Source organism: Pelobates fuscus, chromosome 3 (assembly GCF_036172605.1).
Source record: "Pelobates fuscus isolate aPelFus1 chromosome 3, aPelFus1.pri, whole genome shotgun sequence".
NCBI classification, from domain to species: domain Eukaryota; kingdom Metazoa; phylum Chordata; class Amphibia; order Anura; family Pelobatidae; genus Pelobates; species Pelobates fuscus.
This window is the reverse complement of record NC_086319.1, coordinates 364,161,911-364,183,618: the sequence shown is the minus strand read 5'-3', so window position 1 is coordinate 364,183,618 and position 21,708 is coordinate 364,161,911. Positions and strand designations below refer to the sequence as shown.

The 21,708-nt window shown below is 39.8% G+C and overlaps 1 protein-coding gene across 1 annotated transcript in view; it reads right to left on the bottom strand.

Annotated features, from left to right (window-relative positions):
• Positions 1–14,815, bottom strand: part of CPLX3 (complexin 3) — a 28,439-nt gene extending 13,624 nt beyond the window's left edge. The window contains exon 1 of the mRNA XM_063449311.1: positions 14,081–14,815. Within this exon, the coding sequence (XP_063305381.1) occupies positions 14,081–14,244 (164 nt within the window). The 5' untranslated portion in view covers positions 14,245–14,815. The remainder of the gene's footprint in view (positions 1–14,080) is intronic.
• Between the last annotated feature and the right edge of the window lie 6,893 nt (positions 14,816–21,708).

The following is a 21,708-nucleotide window of genomic DNA, read 5'->3' as shown; positions in this document are numbered from 1 at the left end:
CTCTTAAATCATGCCAATGCCCCCAGCAATATATATACTTTAATCCCAGTCTCCCCCCCCCTTACTAATTTAATACACCATTTGTGCGGAGGCTTGTTTGGAAAAGCTCCTTAGGAGTCAGTACAACTAAAAAGCAATAATGTTAAAAGAAGGATTACGCACTGGGTAAAGGGGATTTTAATCATTTATTTTTAGCTTATTTATAGTACTGTCAGACTAATGGCTCACAATGTACAACGCGTCTTCATTCATATTATCATCTGATATGATACAAAATGGAACCGTAGCTTTGTCAACATTAATTCATGTACACTGACTAAAAAGGCACGTAGGGCCTTAAACACAAGAATTTTCAATATTTTTTTTATTTTCACTGCCCCAAACGCATTTTTTAGGGTTTAAAATCCAGTAATAATTTCCTTCTGTCTTGATATTTTGACCTAAAATTTGCAGTTTCTTTATATTCTCAATCATTTCCTGTTTAGTAAATAAATAATAGCATCAGGGCACCCTTAGTCCTGTATGTAATAATTGCAGTTTCTCAAAAACTGCAATGATTTACACTGCAGGACTAAGGGGGACAGGGACATTGAGCCCAGACCACTTCAATGAGCTGAAGTGGTCTAGGTGCTTATAGTGTCCCTTTAATCGCAGCTTGTCCCCTCCCTCCACAGTAACTACTCTTTCAACAGCCCATCTGAATGACACTTAAATCGAGCTGCGTTCCCAGAATCATTATGGCCCATCTTTAAATTTCTAATGGGTATCTTTAGGGTTAAAGATGACTGCATTTAAAATACAGTCGATCTCTTTGCCAATAAAGCCAGTCTGAGGCAGATTAAATTTACTTATCCAGTTCACCAATGCTTAGTTAGGTTTTCTGGAAATGAAATATCAGTGCTGGGTATGTTGATGTACCCTGAGCTGTGACAATACCTGCAGGTATATACAATACTTCAATGGCGAGGGGTTCTTTAAATTTGACAGTCATAGTTTTGCTATATGAGTGTTTGCTGTTTTATGTTGACATTTTTAAAATGGAATTGTATGCATGCAATCTTTCAGATGAGATCTGTCATTTGTTTTGCATGCGATTAAAATGCTAACTCTAAATGTGATGCTTAACATGTCCCTCGGAGAGACTATTTATAGAAATGAATGTCCCTGCGTCCCCTGGTCGTAGTGTATAACAAACATCCCTGTCTGCCCTCTGCCCCTAATCAGTCAGTTCAGTACATGAACAGTTCTGGGGCTGTCCCTGGCAGATGGAAGGATTACATTTAGGGACGTTTATAACTCAAGACAGTTAGATGGAAATGTAAACTACTCAGAATTAAGCGGCATTAACCTCTGCAATGCTGGTGTGGACTCATGTTATTTGTTTATTGAGGGAATACCTCCATTTATCACGTGTAATGAATATAACAATGGCAGTATGTCTTTCTGGACCACAATTATTATCCATTAATTTTAATTTATATAGTAGACTTGTGCGTTCTGTTTCAAACGAACTGTGATTCGTCTGAATTTTGGGTCAGCGGTTCGTCTGAAATCCCAAACTTCGAAACGGTACACGAATGAATCACGTAACAAAACAGACAAGTGTACTGCATTATAATATTAATATTTAACATTTATATTTTGCAACGCACTAACCAATTTTTGCGCCCTTTTGGTTTATCCTAATTTGTTTTGCAAAAATAATTACATGGGCATCATTTGTCTGACCGAGATGCCAAATAGAGGATAGAGGATACCCAAATATCCTAAAGGAATTTTTTTTTTCTGGATGAATCGACTTGGACAAACCAAATCTTTTCACTGTGCAAAGCCCATTGTATAGTAATAAAACTAATTCTTCCCGGTGACAACATCTCTCTCAGGGCACCAGGGAAGTTAAAGCTGATATAGATTGAAATTTTGTGGGGAGTGTTATAGTAACTTGCCTGAATCATGTGCTGAACTTGTTGAAACTATTTGAGACCTACTGAAAATAACACGGACCCCAGGTTTTACTCCTGACACTTGGGTTTAGAATAAATTGGCATCATGATATTAGGGACTGTTTCATCTAAGGCATTGGCTAACTTGTAGTTAAAAAGTAGAATACATCTCAGTCTTTATGCAATGCGTCCACCTTCATCATTTCTTTCTGTGTCGAATCAATGGACACTCTGTTAATTTTGGAAGTGCTGGTGTTTGCTGAAGAAGATGTAGCCACATTGAGTTTACACTTTACTTAAAATGTGAGGGATAATACTGCCTAAAAAAGATGTGACACTTGTTATGTGATACATCAAATTAGATATTATTGTTTGAAAATGATTGAAACCTTAATGGGTGTAAACAGGGCTGCCATCAGAAATGTTGGGGCCCCTGACACAGCTCAGGGTCTGGGCACCTTGGGACTCATCCTGAATCAGCCCACAGGGCCCATCCTGAGTCTGTCCACAAGGATGCAGTGTGTGTGTGTGTGTGTGTGTAGTGAATGTGGTGTGTATAGTCGATGTGGAATGTGTGTAAAGTGTATGCTGTGTGTGTGCAATGCAGTGGATAGTGAATGCAGATCGTATGATTTCGTAATGATGTAGTGTTTATGTGTATTAGGTGCAGTGTGTGAAGTGGATGTAGTGTGTATAGTGAAAGCAGAGTGTGTGTTTGTGTATTGGATGCAGTGTCTGTGCGTAGTAGATGTAGTGTGTGTATAGTTTCTTTCGGTATATGTTATAAACCAGGGGTAGTCAACCTTTTACTACCTACCACCCACTTTTGTATCTTGGTTGATGGTAACATTTCCTTACCGCCCACCAGTGCAGCAGTAACTAATTTTATAGTGCAAGTTTTGTTTGTTTGTTTGTACTAAAAAAAATATGTACTAACATTTTTTTTTCTTTTTGTCTATTTTCTATTCTTTTTTTCTATTTGTGTCTGTGAGGTGCTGTGTTTGTGTGTGAAGGGTGCAGTGTTTGTGTGTGAGAGATAAAGTACGTGTGAGGGAGCAGTGTGTGTGGGGGGGTGCTGGATGTGGGTGTGAAGTGCAGTATGTGTGTGAAGAGTGCATTGTGTGTGAGGGGTGCTGCGTGTGTGTATGAGGGTTGCAGTGTGTGTGTGAAGGGTGCTGTGCGTGTGTGAAGGGGGAAGTGCGTGTGTGTGATATGAGGTAGAGGCACAAATGTGCCTACACAGTCTTAATATAAATCACAAAACATATTAGACCTGAGCTGCAGAGCCTCCCACTGTAGTTCTAACAGTGTAGTCAGTAAACAAGGAAAGAAAAGGAGTTCTGCACATCCAGTTTGGTTGTGCACACCCAGGTGCTACTGTGGTTTATTTGAGGACACAGGATAAACAGACGTTTCGGGAACAAGCCCATTTTCAATGCTATAGGATTATAGCATTTCCTTCCTTGTTTGTTTGTGTGTGTGTGTGTGTGTGTGTGAGGGGGCAGTCTGTGTGAGTGGGCAGCGTGTGCTGCAAGGTGGCATGTTCACTTTAGCCTGCAGCTCCTCCGGCTGCAGACTGACTCTCCTGACCTCCTGCGAGCATAGCACTGTATCGGAGTGTTGCCATGGTAACTTGGAGGAACACAGAGCCTCCCAGGCCCTTCCCTCTCTCTGCTAAAACTAAGTCCCAGCGTGCCAGTGAGGGAGATCTTTGATCTCCTCATCAGCCCGAGAGGTCTTACAGCAAGGTTGGCTCTGCATTGGCCAGCAGGGGAGATGAAAGGATCTCCCATGCTAGGCTTAGTCCATGGCTATTTTCTGCAGAATCCACAACTGCCCACCTGAAATCCCAAACCGGTAGGGACCAGGCTGACTACCCCTGGTGTAAACCTAAATTGTATACTATAAGCAGTACACATTCCAGATAGATTTTCTATAAAAAAGGGGTTTTTTTTGTTTTTTTTTTACATACAATAAACGGTTGGGATTTCTATGCACTGTACTCTCTAAATTTTTCTAGAGAATAGTGCGACAAATAAACAAAACATCAAAACACCAGGTAGGTAAAGAAGGCTAAAAGGAGTAGCCCAATTGTTTTTGCTGTTACACCACACATATTTAATCCTATCAGCTATGAACAGGAAGACCAGTCTCTAGAACGCTGCTTCCCAAACCAGTCCACACAGCCCAGTAACAGTCCAGGTTTGTCACTATCTCTATTGAAATAGAAAATGAAAATACAATAAACCTACAGTTGGAGGTCACGAGAACTGGTTTGGGATCCACTGTTTTTGAATGTGATCATATTCAGGCAACTGAAGATTCCACTGCAACATGCAGATAATAGAGCGTAGACCTTTTAGAATGTATAAATCCATCCTGACGTGTCAACACAACAGCTTGTGTAATCTGGAGAATGGTTTCCTGGAACATGTAGTTCCCTTCAAATAAATGAAAGGATACGTTGAGCGCAAGGACAATTTGCGTATCAAGCTCAATTGGAAATCCAGTGACTTCAGTAACAGCTCAGTTCTCTCTCGTTCAATTCCAGAGTATTTATTGAGGTCACTCCGCTAAGTTCAACTCGAGTGCATCTCATTTGTCCTGGATCTGACTGGGACTTAATGGCACTTAAAGAAACAAAGCGATTTTGGACTGGTTATTAAGCTGAAAATCCCGACTTAGATGATTGGTAACATTTGTATGAAATTATCCATTAAATTCTTCTGGATTTGGCGTAATTATCCAATATTTTTTAACAAATACATAATTTCAGCAGCAATTTCAGTTACATGAGAAGCTTCCTCTATAAGATCTCCATGTTTGCCAAAAAGTTCTGTCTCAATCGGAAGCTCATTTGCAACAGGTAGAATTAATACTCTAGTAAAAAGTATCACTGTAGCCACTCAGTGGGTTGCGATCCAGTTTATTGGGGGGCAACGGGTATGTAAGTGGTCTGCAGTCAAGGGATCCCCTGGACTGTAAGGAAGGGGAGGCATGACTGCTGCCACACAGTAAGGGGTGTGGACTGATGGGATACAATTGTGGCAATATGGGGGACCATATAAGTATGTGTGCAAGGGGAGGGTACTCACCATTCCTAGAAAGAAGTCTGGAACAGGTTTTTCCCTTCCCTCCCTTTAGGATGATTATGTATGTGGTTCTGTGTTTTTTGCGGTGTTTGTTGTTACTCTTTTCTTTTTGTCACAGCTATGGCGGAGGTCCTGGCCAGCGCAAGTAATGCAAGACAAGGCTTTGGGGAGTCGCAGCTGCCAGGGCTGATGGCAGAAGACAGACTGTACGGACTCTTGGAATTATCCGGTATATCTGTCTGTTGGGTAGTCACCCCAACAGCCGACAGGTGGTGATAAAGCTGGCTGAGTTGATATGTTGGAATAATAAAGCTGTGGCCATTGCCCTTATCCAATACTCAGGTGTCTTGTCGTTATTGGGGGGCAACGGGTATGTAAGTGGTCTGCAGTCAAGGTTTAATTTGTGTTTTGGTCAACTGTATTCACCAGTCTGAGGTTTATAAAATCAGAGCCTTCGAACAGGGCAATAATAAGAATACCAACACCTCGGGATGTACCTGACATGTAGCAAAATGGAAATGTACTCATTCTGATAAAGCATAGCAGGTAGGTGGACCCAGTAATGTAATTCAGCTATCCTAGGCCCTTTATTACTAGCACAATAGATATACAGATACTTGTTGTCAATTTAATACACTTAAAGGGACATTCCTGAACTCTAAAGCACTTTGCCTTGCTCAAGTACTTTATGTGTGACGAGTGTGCACTCTTTTCTTTCATTTTACAAAATATGCACATTTCAATAGAAATTGGCACTTTTATAAATTAACCTGGTTACACCCCCGTCCCGCCCGGCTGTCAATCTGACAACCGATCCTGTTACTTCCTAGTTGTTTAGCTCAATGGGGATCAATTCAAGAGGCAGAAATTGCCCAGAGCACCAGCTTTGCAAAGATTTCTCATTAAGCTGCATTAGGAAGTCTGTGATTGGACAGTCACATAAAGTCTGGGCGGGGTTAGAATGGGAGGGCTTGCAAAGCCAACAGACAAGAGATTTGCAGCTTTTACAAGCTGTTTTTAGATATATCCCCGATGAAAAATACATTGCTTTCATTGGGGTATATCTACTAAACAGTGATTGGGCAGTGGAGGGACCCTTTAATTAGCCACATACCTGTATCAAATCTGCCACTCTCACTAAATTACACAATCACACTCATTTGCACACCCATGCTAATTTACAGAAAATCTCAAATAATGTTAATTTCACACATTGGGATATTCAAAATTTAATTTCTTCAGTCTCATTTCTACACATTGTGAGATCTATTTAGCAACATCTATCTGATAATTCTACAATAACAACATTTGATTGTACAAAGGTGAAAAAATAATTTTCCGGATGTTTTTAAAATAGCGGCTGCCAGATTATACGCTCCTATGATTTATTGGTCCCGAAACCCTCTTGAACCAGCAGGTATTTGTCCTGTTTGCCCAATTGACAGTCATTTGTTTTCTTCCCATAACTGCAATCACACTGCTATCACATGATCAAACACCTTCATATGAAGGGCAGAAGCAAAAATAAAACGGCACATGTTCGGTTCTAAAAATAGGGCAGAAGCGAACGCTGCTACAATAAATAAAAAAATTAAATAAAAACGGTTCATCTAAATGTAAATGTATGTATAAAATAAATTAGAACTCACACATTTGCAGCAACAAAAACCCTCAAGCACGCACAAGCAAAAGTCCAAACAATATATTTGAAACACTTTTGTAACTTTTTCTTAAAGCGGCAATGACACCGTCTGAGGGCTTTGTACAATTTGCAAAAAACAAACAAACAGGAGATCATTACTGGTGGCGGGTCCAGTGGCCAAGGGCAGGCAAAGATGAGTCTAACTTACCTGAACCAGTCGTTTACGTGCGCCACCATCTTCTTCCAGCCGGTCCTCCTCTGCTCCTGGTGCTCCAGTGCATGCGCGAGAGTACAGAATTAAAGTCTATGGAGGATAGATGGCTGGAAGATTGACAGTTCTAGACGGTAGTAGCTCCGCCCAGTGTCTAGAAGTGTCAGGCGTGAGTGAGTCCCTACTTTGTCTCAGTATATCTTTTGACTGGGTTGGAATTTCAGTGAAATGTTAACACAGTCAATATGAGTATTTCATAAAGATTACATCTTTATCAAGTATTCGTTTCGGGGTGGGGGGATGACAGTGATGCCTTTAACCACTTTTTTACTAGTCAATATTCACCTTACTTACATTTACACATGCTTTTTTAAAATGTTATTTTCCAAAGTTTTATCATGAACATGCTTAGTGCAAGAGATACCTGCTTTCACCCTTAATATTCAGTGTAGGATAGGCTAAAATAAGCCTTTAAAACTAGTTTCTGGTATATGTCACAGAATTAGTTGGCAACCAGTCTTTTGCACTATTACCTTAAAGCCACCTTAAACTACCCGATGTTTGACATCTCACAATGCCAGACATTTTCCAACATCCTTAGTACGTTAATGGAATGCCCTTTAAAGTAGCATTGTCATTTTGCTGGTGCAGTTTTTAAATTCATTTTTTTTTTCTCCCGTTTCCTCTTTTTTTTCTTCAATTCATTGTAGTCTTCTAGTTATCCAAAGTAAATAGCAGACACAACTTTTTCTTATGGGAAGAATGATATTTGGCCATTTGCTTTGCAATAGGCTAGTCTTAAGCTAAGTTCCATTTAAGTCAGTTGCTAAGCAAATTTACCCACAATTCATCAGTCAAAAGAACCCTACAGAAGTGAAAACCGCAGACATCATGGGCAGAGAAGAACAAAATGGCGGCGCCCAGGTATAAAAATATACATCTTTCTTGACCTGGTATCTTGGATTTATATTGTATCTCAGTGGTATATTGTAGCCTAGTGGTATGTTGTTGGGATCGAGATGGGTGGGTGAACAATGGGGGGCATCACCAGTGACAAGACTCAGTTCACTAGTGACGCCCATAGTACGCAAGCCTGCATGGGACATACATCAAGAACGTCAGGCTGATTGACAGCCAGCATGGCCGACTCCCAGCAAACAGGACAGTGCAGAGACTGAGAGCACTGCTAAAGCACTCCTTGCATGGTTATAGTGCCCGTTCACAACACAAGATCATCTACAAAATTAAAATTTGGACTGAAAACTGTCCTGCCGAAATGGGAATTGTTGGGAGACATGGTGTACCTTGGCGGTATTTTGAAAATACTTTTTTCACATAGAAGTCACCTTCTCCATGGAACCACTGACCTTGCTATGCTTAGCTCTGTTATTGATGCCTGTCTAAAATGCCACCAATCCATTATTTTTGGAGAAAATCAATTTTGCCCAATTTAGCAACTATCAAGGGCAGTGAAAGGGGACACCGTCACCATGAGAAGCGAAACCACATACCTGGGAAAAAAAAGATTAGTGGTGCTGATGGTGTGATAGTGACAGCATTGACACGTCACTGCCCTAATTAAATTCAATGCAGTCTGTTTTATTCTAATGATAGAACACAGACAGCACAGTATATTTTCCAAGCAGTTTATTAATGCAGTGTAATATTTCAGAAAATATTTAAGAAAAAAAACAATTATTTTTTTCTCCTTTTTCTCTCTCCCAAAGTTCACATTTCTGGTATTCAAACATTTTAATGACATCAATAGTTTTTAAACTCAGATCTGTGGAAGACAATTAATTTACATGAAATAATAAGGAATACAATAGCTAGATAGAGAGGCGCTGTAACCGAACAGAATAAATAGGGTTACCGTATTTACTAAAAGGAAGAATTCAAACTGAATTTCCAATTTAAGGCTGAGATGAAAGCATTGCTGGCTGAGATAATGGCTTGAGGTACATTATCTGAAGACATTACATTCTCACTTTATCAAATAACACTGCAAAGATTTCGCAGGCAGGTCCCACAACCTATTCAGCGCCCAAACACGGTTTGTTTGTTTTGTCTGTTTGCTTTGGTTTTTCCGGTAAACCCCAATTTCTTTGGATCCTATAACATTTATTCCCAGAGTTGAGAGGTTTCTCTTTCGTGGTAAAATGTATTGAATGGACACTAGCCTGTTATTAATTGAAAACTGAATTGCACAACTGACAGGAAGATTTACTAATGTGAGAATTTTATATTTCACCCTAAAGTAGCCCAATTGAAAGCATAGCTCACTTGGAGAATTTTTCTGGTGTGCCTATTGTGACCTTAAATTTGAAATTCACTTTGGATTCACTTTTAATTATAACCTCAGTGAAAAACCATGTGAAGGCTAAAATATCTGAGATGTGACTATGATTGAGTTTGAGATTTTTTTCTAAATCAGCACTTTTTTTTATCTACATTTTACAATTAATTTTTCATTCACTGCAATGTGGTTTTTATGGAGTAAACCCCAAAGTATCTGCAGATTGAAAAACCTGCGCTAAAATCATTATCACTTGAAAAAAAAAAATGTTGGAAACTATTTGATGATCTCCTGTGTGACAGTCATTTTTGTCTAAAACAAAATCTGTGGCAATGTGCTAAACATTGGTTTCCACAGTGACTGGTACATTCCCCCCCTGTATAGTACCTGTTTTTTGCCTTGATAAATCCCAGTACAAACTAACGTTGGCCATCTCAACTACTGGCATGCCAATCCAAACTTGCTAACATGAATTTTGCCTAAAACTAGTTCTGAAGGGTTTCATGTACATTGGAACAAACATTATCATAAACACCCAGCCACTAATTATCCATCTCTCCCAAGGCCAGCAGATCACAGATTAATGAAGTCAATCCCTTAAATCCCATGTTGCCTTTAATTTAGCTATAATTCACGTATTTGTTAACATAGTGCACTTGTTTTATAAGTTCTGCCCTTTGCAACCGCCAGTCTGTACTGGGAGAGAGGAGTAGAAATAGAAACAACGATGATTGTCTATAAAATGTATTGTGCTTCAAACAGTGGATCTAAAGTACGAAAAATGGGGCAGTTACCATGGAAACCAATGGAACATGAATGCACATTGCATTTGTGACTCCACCCATATTCCACGTTTGCATCACTTTTCAGAACAGACATTTGTATACTTAACCGAGGTGTTTGTATGTCTCCTCCATTACAATGCGTGCCTTGGCTGTGCCAGGACTCAACTGGATTATGATGTAAATTGATTAATCTTTAATATTATAGCGCTTTACAATATTATCAATATATTATCAAAGGGGGAGATTTAACAATAAATGAGATAATTTCAAAAACTTACAGGAACAATAGGTTGAAGAGGGCCCGGCTCAAACGAGCTTACAGTCTATAGGAAGAGGGGCGTAAAACACAACAGGACAGGAGGTAGCAATCAAACAAGGTGGAGTGAAGCAGAGCTGGAGGAAAGAGTAGAGCGCTGCCCTTTAGGAGAGAGCAAGGGACAGGTATGTAAGGAAGAGGTTACTCTGGGAGGCCATAAGCTTTCCTAAATATAATTTAAAACATGCATCCCCTTCAAATATAATACATCTGGTTTCAGGGTATTAATAGCAATAAATTCTAATGGATAATTATGCCCCCAGGTAACTCTTAAAGGACCACTCTAGGCGCCCAGACCACTTCAGCTTAATGAGGTGGTCTGGGTGCCAGGTACCTCTAGGATTAACCCTTTTTTTTTTATAAACATAGCAGTTTCAGAGAAACTGCTATGTTTATACTGAAGGTTAATCCAGCCTCCAGAGCCTCTAGTGGCTGTCTCATTGACAGCCGCTAGAGGCGCTTGCGTGCTTCTCACAGGGAAATTCGCAGTGAGAAGACGCCAGCGTCCATAGGAAAGCATTGTAAATGCTTTCCTATGCGACCGGCTGAATGCGCGCGCAGCTCCTGCCGCGCATGCGCATTCAGCCGATGACGTCGCGAGGAAGGAGGAGGAAAGCTCCCCGCCCGGCGCTGGAGAAAGGTAAGTGTTTAACCCCTTCCTCTCTCCAGAGCCCGGCGGGAGGGGGACCTTGAGGGTGGGGGCACCCTCAGGGCACTATAGTGCCAGGAGAACGAGTATGTTTTCCTGGCACTATAGTGGTCCTTTAAACTTTTTTTTCACTCAGTGATTTATGGTACAGGTGAGATATATTTATTTATTTATTGCACTTTTAAAGTGCCAACATATTCCGCAGCGCTGTACAATTATTTCCCAGTGCCAGAGGGTCTTCATTGTACAGGGCTTGTCAGTGCTGCTGCAGTTGCTACCAAGCAATTGTGGGCAGCTGCATTGGAAGTGAGGAATATGATGTGCTCTATATAGACTAGGGATCAACTTAAATAGCATGGGAACCCAAATTTGGCTCCCAAACCTGGGGTTACAAACTATTGCTCTAAGCCAGGGTTTCGACCAACCTGAATGTCACATGTCGGATGTTCGGCAGGACGATGCAGCGACAACGGAGCAAATTCACAAATAATATAACTGTACTCTAAATATAACCAGTTCACTAAAAGCCGCCAACCCTCTCTTATGGACTTAATAAACTACACAGACATGTTCTCATTTACTAAACCGTGAACTGTCTAGAATAGAAGACAAATTTGTAATTCCTTGCTCAGTTCTCCACAGTTGCTGCTTTAGTGAATTTTTGGCCAATTTAATTAAGTTACAAAATGGAGTCTGGCCTAAATAACAGGCCAGATGCAGTATTTGCCAGGACAGGGCAGATATCACTTCATTCTGATGGGCAGTTTATGAATGTTACCCTGTGATATACAGCATTCATATTCTGCAGGATTGATTAATCACCTTCCTACCTGTGATATTTGCAATGTACACATTACAAGATGTCACAAATCATGTGTTGCCTTTTAATTACATCTAACCCTGGCGTACAGTGGGAATGCAGGAACGGAGTACTATAAACAACATCACAAAATGTATTTTATGTTCCCTGCTGGTGCATGTAAAATCAAATTACATACTGGGTTATTCACTAATCTGTGAACGGATGGAAACTAACCTGGGCATTTCAAATTTTAGGAAATTTACACTGCAGTATATAACTCTGTCAGATTGATCTGCTCTAAGTATCACAAAATGTATTACAGAGAATTGATATAAAAAAAATAAAAAATAGTTATGGCAAACCAAAAATCAAATGGCAAAAAACAAAAACAAATTATGAACATTCCAATGGAAGTAATGACACAAGGATCAAATGTAGACAAACACACAACAGGTGAGTTGAGATATATTTACAATTATTATATCATATATATAATTCTTATATATTCAACCATGTTAACACAGTCTGCATTCTTACAATTGCTTTGGTTGATACAAACACTGCTGTATGATTTCGTTATACAGGCTACCCCTGTCAATATATTTGTACTAAAAGCCAACAGACTACAAGGAGAGAAATTGAACCCAAACACCTCTATAAAACCAATATTTATTGTGATCATAGTAGTAGGTCATGACAGATGTTCTAGAGGCAGATGCAAACAGTTAGTGACTTATTTGGATGATATATGAGAAATGTTTTTTAATTGAACACATTTAAAAATTTTAGTGATATGTTGAAATGCTCACTAGAACATGTTAACGTTGTTTAAATATTTTAGCAGTTATGATATTTTGCCAACACATTTCCTGCTTTGTATGTAAAACAATGATATATCCCAGCATGCACCTGGCCTCGGTTTTCCTGACTGACTGCCTTTCTATCCACATTTTTTTGTATTTAATATATTTTAGAATTATCTGAGGAACAGGAAACAGGAGGAGAGTTTGTCTTTGTAACACGTAGACTACATGTGAAAAACAGGAAGTAGGATGAGGTAATGACCAAAATATTTATTCTGTATTTATCTTTCACAGCAGGCAAAATAAAACGTATTAAAATACAATTAAAATGGCTGATCATTAAAACAGTGATTTAAATAACTTGGGTATGAATTTCACCAGTTTACTTTTCCCAATTCTCTAGTTGGCTCAGGATCAACTGGATTCAAACAAGAAGGGAGAAGGTATAGATAACGATTGCAGAATGGAAATTTAGAAGGAAAAACAAAACAATAAATGTAACCCGTATATGTCCCTATATATGTCCCTAATCCTAACAATCTTCATCATGGCTTGAGTCTTGCCATTCGATATAGACATTCCTCTGCATATCTTTTTGGATGGTATACATTGCACTGGTTCTTAACCCCTACCCTTTTGCCAGAACCCATATTTGGATCTAACATGCCATTTTTATTTTAGTCGGCCCTCATGGAGTGAAAGAGGATCTTCAAATCACAAATCGTGGCCAGTATGTTAGGCATTGTATGATAAGAGTTTGAACCCAGTGCAAAGAAAAAAAAGTATTTCACAACTAAAGGAGTCAAATTTAGTTTTTTTTGTTTTGTTTTTTAAATAATAATTTAAGATTTGGTTGCAAAGCTAATAAAAAAAAAAACAAAAAAAACGAAAGGGTCAAGCTAATGCCATTTACATTATCTTGGTTTCTGCTAAAAATAATAGGAATCACTTTAGTAAATGATTAATGGTTGTGTCACAAAGCATACTCGGTACTGTACATCATTTGGAGGGAGATACATTGGTTTAAATTCTGTTTTCAGCTGTTGTAGTTTGAATAAAGGGTCTTCACACATTTGAACGTTATAGGATAGTATATGCTGTTTGCCTGACATAGTATGTCAAGATATACAGTCTTCACTGGTTTATTATTTCATTGATTGTACATAACTCATTATATACCCATGTGTACACATACATAGAGCACATCAAATATTCAAAATATGTTTCTATGCCATTCACTATTGCTGATCTGTCATCTCAATCCACACAAATATATATATTTACATTGATTTCCTACTTTGAAGACAAAGCACTGCCAGTCATCACATCAAACAGTGACCAACAATTATCAGAGGGAAATAGAACTTCAGAGTCCTCACACCTAATGCTGACAATTCTATCGGCAGAATGCAGGGAGCTCTCTATAAAGTCTGCTTTGGTAGATAGAGGAGGCAGTATGTAGAAGGTTGGTCTACATAACCTGGTGTGTTGGGTGATAGAGCAAGCATGTTTTAATCAATACAAGCCTACAGGTCACTTACTTCTCTTCCAAAAGCTGCTTCTGGTATTCTTCATACTCTTCCCTAGTCATCCCTTGTGCTTCAGCAGGAGATTTTTCACTTTCCCCCTTCTCTTCTCTGACCCCTAGACCTCCTGTGAGGTTCTTCAGCTGACCTCCCACCATAGTCTTCACCATAAAGGCCATGATCGCTGGGCACTCAGGGGTTTGATCCTGGACTTCACAGGGTCTTCTGGGCTGAGTGAGGCTCCTGTGCCACTTACAGCTCTTGTTTTGTAGTCTGAGGGTTCAAGCGCAGGGAAACCAACCTCTGGTTACCATCACTATACACGCAACACCTTTACTGTCCATGAAATCTCTTCATAAGATCTTCTTCTAGATACAGTCTCTTCCAGCAGAGGATCAGACCCCCCTTGTTGTTTCTGCAGCACTGTCTATTAATGGAAGTATCCCAGGGTTTTGAAAATCTGTTCTTATCTTCTTGTTACGTTTACTCTTATGCTGGGTCTTTGATTCAGCACTACAGTTTTGGACAGCTCCCCCCTCAATCCCCCTCCAGCAGCAGCTTCTGAGACTTTCCCGAGTAGGGAGGGGGTGAGAAGCACAGGAGTCACAGCTAAAATAGGACCTCACACCACAATCAGCCCCTTCTGTTGAGTCTGGCTTACAGCATGAAAGCCATTGGCTGTGCTAGTAAAGTCACTTAGCAATTCCAATCTGTTCACATAGATCAGCTGGGTGATCCTACGTTTAAGAAACAACAGACACACACACATCTATTCCCATTAGCTGTGAATCCTTCAAATCCCTATTCTTCTCTCCCTCCCAAGCAGCCCATCTAGAGCCTGTTCCCCTATTCTAAAGATAGCTTCAACGTGTTCACAAACACAACGTCAGAAGAAGGCCACATGCTCCATCAGATGCGCCGCTGCATCCCAGTTATTATTTTCTGCTGTCTTGTAAGGGGTTAATGCCATCGGCATTAAGGACAGTTATCGTGGCCTGAAGCTATCACACTCTCACCTTTTACTGTGGGATTCATGCTGAGCTCTAAGTGTGAAACCTTCCAAGAACCTTGGAAACGTGATACAATTATCACCTGCAGATGTTGGGATTCTGTGCCATGCCACAGATATAGCTGACAGTTTGGCGGAATGTAGTGATATATAGGATATTCATAAATAAGAGGGTTTTAACGTCAGACATGAAATCTCACAACATAGGGTGTGTGAACTTTCAATTTACAGAAAAAAACAGCACTAAAAGGGAGTGCGTGTTATAAGGAGAAGAGACACCATACTTCTAAATCTTCACTGCTGACCCATAATTCCCTTCAGCCGTGGCCCCCCAATAAAACTCTGGACACAAACTTAGGAGGATAAGGGCAACAGCCACAGTTTTTTTTTTTACTCAAAAATAACAATCTTAGTTAATTAACCCTGTCAGCTGTTTAGTGATTACCCAACAGGCAGTTCTGATCCCAACAGTTTCAATGAGCCCCAAACAGCGGGCGCTTGCCATCAGCTTTATGCAGACTGTCTCCCAAATCGACCCCATGCTGCAAATGTCCAGGAATCCCGAAAGCTGTGACAAAAGGAAAGATGAAAGAGGCACCACACAACAAGCCTCTTCCACCATGGATCTTTGGTTAAGCTGGCATTACCAGCTGTATTATAGACTGCTGAGATATTAACTGCAATAGTGTCTCTCAAAACACCCTGTGATAGGCATGCTTGTGTTAAGCACTCTGGTGATGTGTAAGGTGACTGGGAATCCCTAATTCCCTAATCACTGATGCACGCTTGTAGTGAATTGAAACCTGAATTGCATAGTACAGGGGTAGGCAACCTTTGATACTCCAGATGCTGTGGACTACATCTATCATAACGCTCTTACAGGCAGCCATAACACTTGTAAGGCATCAAGGGAGATATAGTCGACAACATCTGGAGTGCCCAAGGTTGCCTACCCTTGCCAAAGTGTAAGTTTGAAAAGCCAAGCTTTGACTACAGGAGAGATGGATTTTTTTTTTTTCCAGAGCTGCTATTTTTGCCTCAATGCGGTCATTCAAATTTGAACTGAAGTTCAACAAATAACGCTAAAATTGTAAATTTTTGTGAATTCAAAGATAATTTTAAATTTTAGGCTAAAACAGTTTATATGAAATTAACTTCAACCGCCTTGAAGATTTTTATTTTAATTTTTTTCTTAGTTTTGATATTTGGTTTAATATTTGAAATTTACTTTGAATTAAATTAGAATTTCTGAAAATTCCGTCTGGAATTGGAAGCATTAAAGTTTGGTACTACGTTTTTAAGCAGACCTGCAGTTACGTATAGATGATGCAGTGCACTTAATGCAAAGAAAAAAGTGCCTTCCAAAAGTTAGAACAATATGTGAGAGGTTCAGGTAAGCCACCAAATGTCCAAAAGAGGATTTCTTGGAGCAAAGAACAATTACAAAGTAAGAAATGCACAAATTCACATCTTGGTCAAGTGCATTTAGCCATGTGTGATCGCAAGATAAGATACTCATTTGGGATAATTTGTACATAGTTAGGTATTTGCTGGTCTGTGAGTGTATAATTTTTAGTTATACCCTTTTTATGTTTAATTCCACTCAATGGCCTTCTTTTTTGCATTTTCAATTTATTTATGATTCATAATTATTTAGATAATTATCATTTTGAATCTTTATTAACTCATTTTAAAAATGTGTATGTTCTGAAGAGAACCCCAAGCGGTGTGTATCAAAGGTATTGTGCATTTTTAAGGGACGCATATATTTGTAACACCAGTTATTATCCACTTGTAAGGACGGTTTCGGAAGGGTTACATTGTAATTTGTCGATCTGTCTGTCAAGGCTATTCTACAATTCTCAGTGTGTCGGGTGATTCCCATCTGCGTGAAGTTACCCATCCAAGCATGACAATCACAGTTGTGCTCATCTCCAGCCACACACACACAAACACACACACATGCATACAAGATCAGTAACATACAGGCCTTGGTGCCGGTAGGCAAAAGATTCTCAGGCACCCCTTTTCTCTCTTTAAAAACATTAAAATGTTTAATGTAAGGAGGACGCGATTTCTCCCAACAAAGCGTATATGCATATCGATATTTGTTTGCAGAACAATACAAAATTAAATTTAACATCTAAAGCCAAAGTCAACATCCACATTGCTCCAGTGCTGCAAAGGAACAAAGCGCTCAGACAGAAATATAGTCTGTCCCACAACACCTGTGCAGAAGAATTGAAAATTGTTTCATGGCCTCTTTCCAAACACCAAAATATTAGTTATAGGTAAAACTGCAATCCTGTATTCTAGCAACCAGGCATACAGTGTATAGTAAAATTATTACAATTTAAAAATCCGCTAATAACCTGCACAATACTGATACTATATTCTGTTTCTAGGAGCTATACTATACCCTAGCTCAGGGATAGGCAACCTTCGGCTCTCCAGATGTTGTGGACTACATCCCCCATAATGCTCTTACACACATAATGCTGGCAAAGCATCATGGGAGGTGTAGTCCAAAACATCTGGAGAGCCGAAGGTTGCCTATCCCTGCCCTAGCTGATGGAAGAGTGGCCTTTAATTTAATGACAGTGATCTAGCCTTTGGGAACAGTAAATAGCAAATCAAGATTTCCTAGAGTCCTATTAAACACACAGCCACCATGGGTGATTTTCTAGAACACCTCTACGTGTTCGAGAAAAATAAAGGGAACATTTACCCTTAAAGTAATAAATCATACACTGTGCGTGACACTTTTAAATGACAAACACAGTTAGATGACAAACAATCCAGTTTGTAGCCGATTTGTAACTGTGAATGACTAAATTCCAAGTAAAACATTCCCTTTTTATGTGCTGCTTGTAATATTTTGTAGGTGACAGTAACCTTAAACATGCAAGGGTGTATGAATGGTGTGTATGTGTGTGTTTTACATTCATTCATACATTTCTTCCTGTGTTTAGGTGAATGTACGAGTATTGTGTGTGTGAATGTGTTTGGATATTTTTAAGTGTTTGTGTAGTGCCTGAAAGTGTTTGCACGTCAGGTTTTAAAAGGACCAAGTAGCAGCAACCCTTACAAGTCCATTTTTCTTTTTAGTCCCATAAGCATCATTACACATGGCTGACAAAATGACCTTATTTTCAAAGACACTGTTGCTTAGCAAATCAGTGAACAGCTCATTGAATAATTAATCAGCTAAGAGCTCACACTTGATATGTTTGTGTACACCACCACCCCTGCCCCCCTTACATGCCTACATTTTCCACTCACACATAACCCCGTCCCCCTCACCCCCCCAAACACACACATACATACACACACACATACATACACACACACACAGATACAAGACACACTCTCCTTTCAATGAGTAAAAGTGAGCTTGTTACCAAAAGACACATTGGATAACATTGGAGTCTGGATTTTTTTATTAGTATCAGATAATACTAGCAATCAAAGAATTATTGCAGTCTGGGTATGTAATAACCCTCCAATTTAATGCTATATGTTTGTCTTTAGTGATTGTGTAATATAGACGATTATAAGTCCTAAATTGGAATCCTGAAAGGCCAGTGAAAGGTCAAACTCTAAAGACATTTTCTTTTATCTGTAACAGCCAACGAATGATTAAACCCATTGACTGATCCACTGGGCTCTCCAGTGATTATCTAGAACAGCTATAGTATATCAGCATTCATATAATGCTGGCAGCCATAAAATTATAGGGATTGGAGTTCCAAAACAGCTGCAGGACTGTAACTGAATACTCTTACAATATACATATAGTCTTCAACTCACTAAACACTACAGACTCATAACTGTGACTGCAGCATAGATAGAGACTGATCTACTATGTGCCTTAGGCAGAAAAAAACTAAATCCTTTCAAGTCACTCTGCTAAGGACAAACGTTAGATACATAGCTGTCTTTAAGACCTGCAACTCACACAATGCCTTGACAGAGGTGTTGGCAAGTTAGAAAAATACCAGGTGTTCCATCCCAAAGTAAAAACATGGTGTACAAGAAGACCCCCACCCCAAACATCTCTCCTGTATCCATCCCTAGACTCACACTTGTACAAAAACAAGTATAAACATACATTCATGCATTCAAACAGACACTCAATCAAGAACATAGGCAAGCGCTTTTAGAGATACAAAGACATAAATACAGACACAGAGAACAATGCAGCCCTTTTAATTAATATTCTGGCACAGAGTGTTATATAAAGATGCACTCATGCAAGCACAGAGACATACAGTCATGCACAAAAACACACACTTACAGATACATCCATGCAGACAGAAATACATATTCACAGAGAGAAATCCAAACAGACATACAGTCACACACAAAACACCCATGCCCAAAGACACACAGTCCAGACACACATTTTCTCCCGCTATCTCTCTCTCCATCTCAGCCCTAATTTGTGTGCCTGTTTCTGTCCCTATCACCCCATGTTTATTTTTTTATTTTGTTGCTTCTCTAAATTTCATTATAATGTCCAGTCAGATGCACCATATTCCCTTGTCTCTAGCACATGCAGCACTTCATTGAGAAGAGACAGACATTTCTCTTAAAGTGGCCCATTAATCCTTTTTTGTCCTCATTACTTCTATGCTTTGATTTTATTTAATTTACAGTTTTTTAGTTAAACATATATAAACCAGGGATTATGGTTTCTCACGGGTTGCGTGCAAAGTTCCATATCAGTTACTAAGATGATTTAGTCAAAAGAATCCCACGGAAGGGCAAACGGCAAGCTTCATGGACTGAGAAAGACAAAATGGAGGCATCCCGTTATCAAGACTCAACACAAGAAAAAAAACAATAAATATAAATAAAGACAAGTGGCAAAGAGGAGATTAAGATCAACATTAAGATGTAAGGGCCATAAGGGAAGGGTAGATGAGAAAAAAAACATGTCAGAGCTACTTTAAGTATGCTATTTGGCTGCACTACAGAACTAACTAGGGAAGATCATATTATATACCCACAGTCATAGGCTTTGGAAATGTTTTATTTGGAACTTCAGTTCCCAAAGCCCAACCCCAGAAATGCCGCTGTTTGCCAGTCTTCAAGGAACAATGAAGCAGTGTGAGGGTTTAAAAAGTGAGTTTTACTTACCTTTACTCCCACGCCATGCTGGTTGCTTCGCATCTTTGATGGAGACCATCAATTCAATGTTTCTGCATAGAGGAACATTTAAAGGCTAGTGCACGTTATGGCGGACCCTGTCCTATCCCTGTCCGGTTGCCCATATCTCCCTTTGATTTCCCCAAACAAACTGTGTTCCCCCTGGTTTGGCACTTTGCCTTCTAAAGAATTGAACCAAATGCTAACTCCCTGGCAGCCGTTCGCATGAACAAACCCACGAACGGTCTTCTGCATTACTTAGCAGAGACCAGTATGGAACTATTTTCGTCATGAGGACTGTGGTTACCGGTCACCTTGGATCGTTTTTGTGCAAACTAACCCATGAATGGTCCTCAGCGGTACTTAGTCTCGATTGTTATGGAACCATTTTCGGCTGTGACCTTGTGGTTCCCAGTCAACTTGGTCCAGCGTTTTGAACCACTTGCTGCCTCGCCAGGAAGGTGTCTGAGACTAAGAGGAACAAACGCTCCCTGAGAGCCAGGAAGAGCCCCCCATATTTCGGCTGCAGGAGCTCCCTAAAGTTGATCGACCAGAGCACAAATTGCTCTGGAACTATTTTGGGCATAGGACCACGTGTGCCGCCGGTCATAACTTTGCCCTCGTGGCGATTCCCCTACACTGCATGGATCTGAGTGATATTTGGACAACTTGGGTGCTCAGATCAGAGCTGTTTGGGGATATAAGACATGGGGTTATTGTATGTTTTTCTTGTGTTTTGGGTTACTTTTATGTTTTTATGTATGGTTCTCTGTTCCTGGGAGATAATTAACTTACCGGTCTTTAATTCAATTATCTCCCAGGCACTGACATCTCTGGAAGGGGCTTGTATTGTGTTGTATGAAGACCCCCTGCTGGGGTCTGTGCATAAAAGGCCGAGTTTGGCTCAGTAAAACCAGTTGTACTCCCAGAACTGTGGGTCGTCCAGTTACTTGTTTCAGCTGAAAAGGATTTCGGCAGAGATATTCGCTACTCACATTGCACAGCAAAACTCTATGAGACCACCTGATTGAATAGCTGAGTATAACTCGGCTATGGAGACAGAAGGGGCTCTAGTGGCTGTCAGAACGTCCCAATAAATCACAGAGACCATGGGGGAATCTCTACAGGAAGTCCTGTTTCATTTTAGTGTCAGTGAGGATTTGGCAGCTTATAACGCATATAACTCCGTTTGTTTTATTTGTTTGTTGGTGCTCTACCATCTAACTCTGACTCTAGCCAAATAGAATGTGGCAGACCACCTATGGCAAGTAAAATATCAGTATTAAATATTACTGTTCATTTGTGTACACCCTACTCACAAAATTATAGTAGCATTTTAGAAGACCCACTAAATATACCTGAGTTGTCTAAATTCAAGAACAGTTAGAAAATGTGTGTGACGGAGCTCCCATACTCTGACTGAGTACCTCACCCAGGTACACTTTCTAGCTGCTATTAGGACATTGGAAAATTCAGCTCCAGT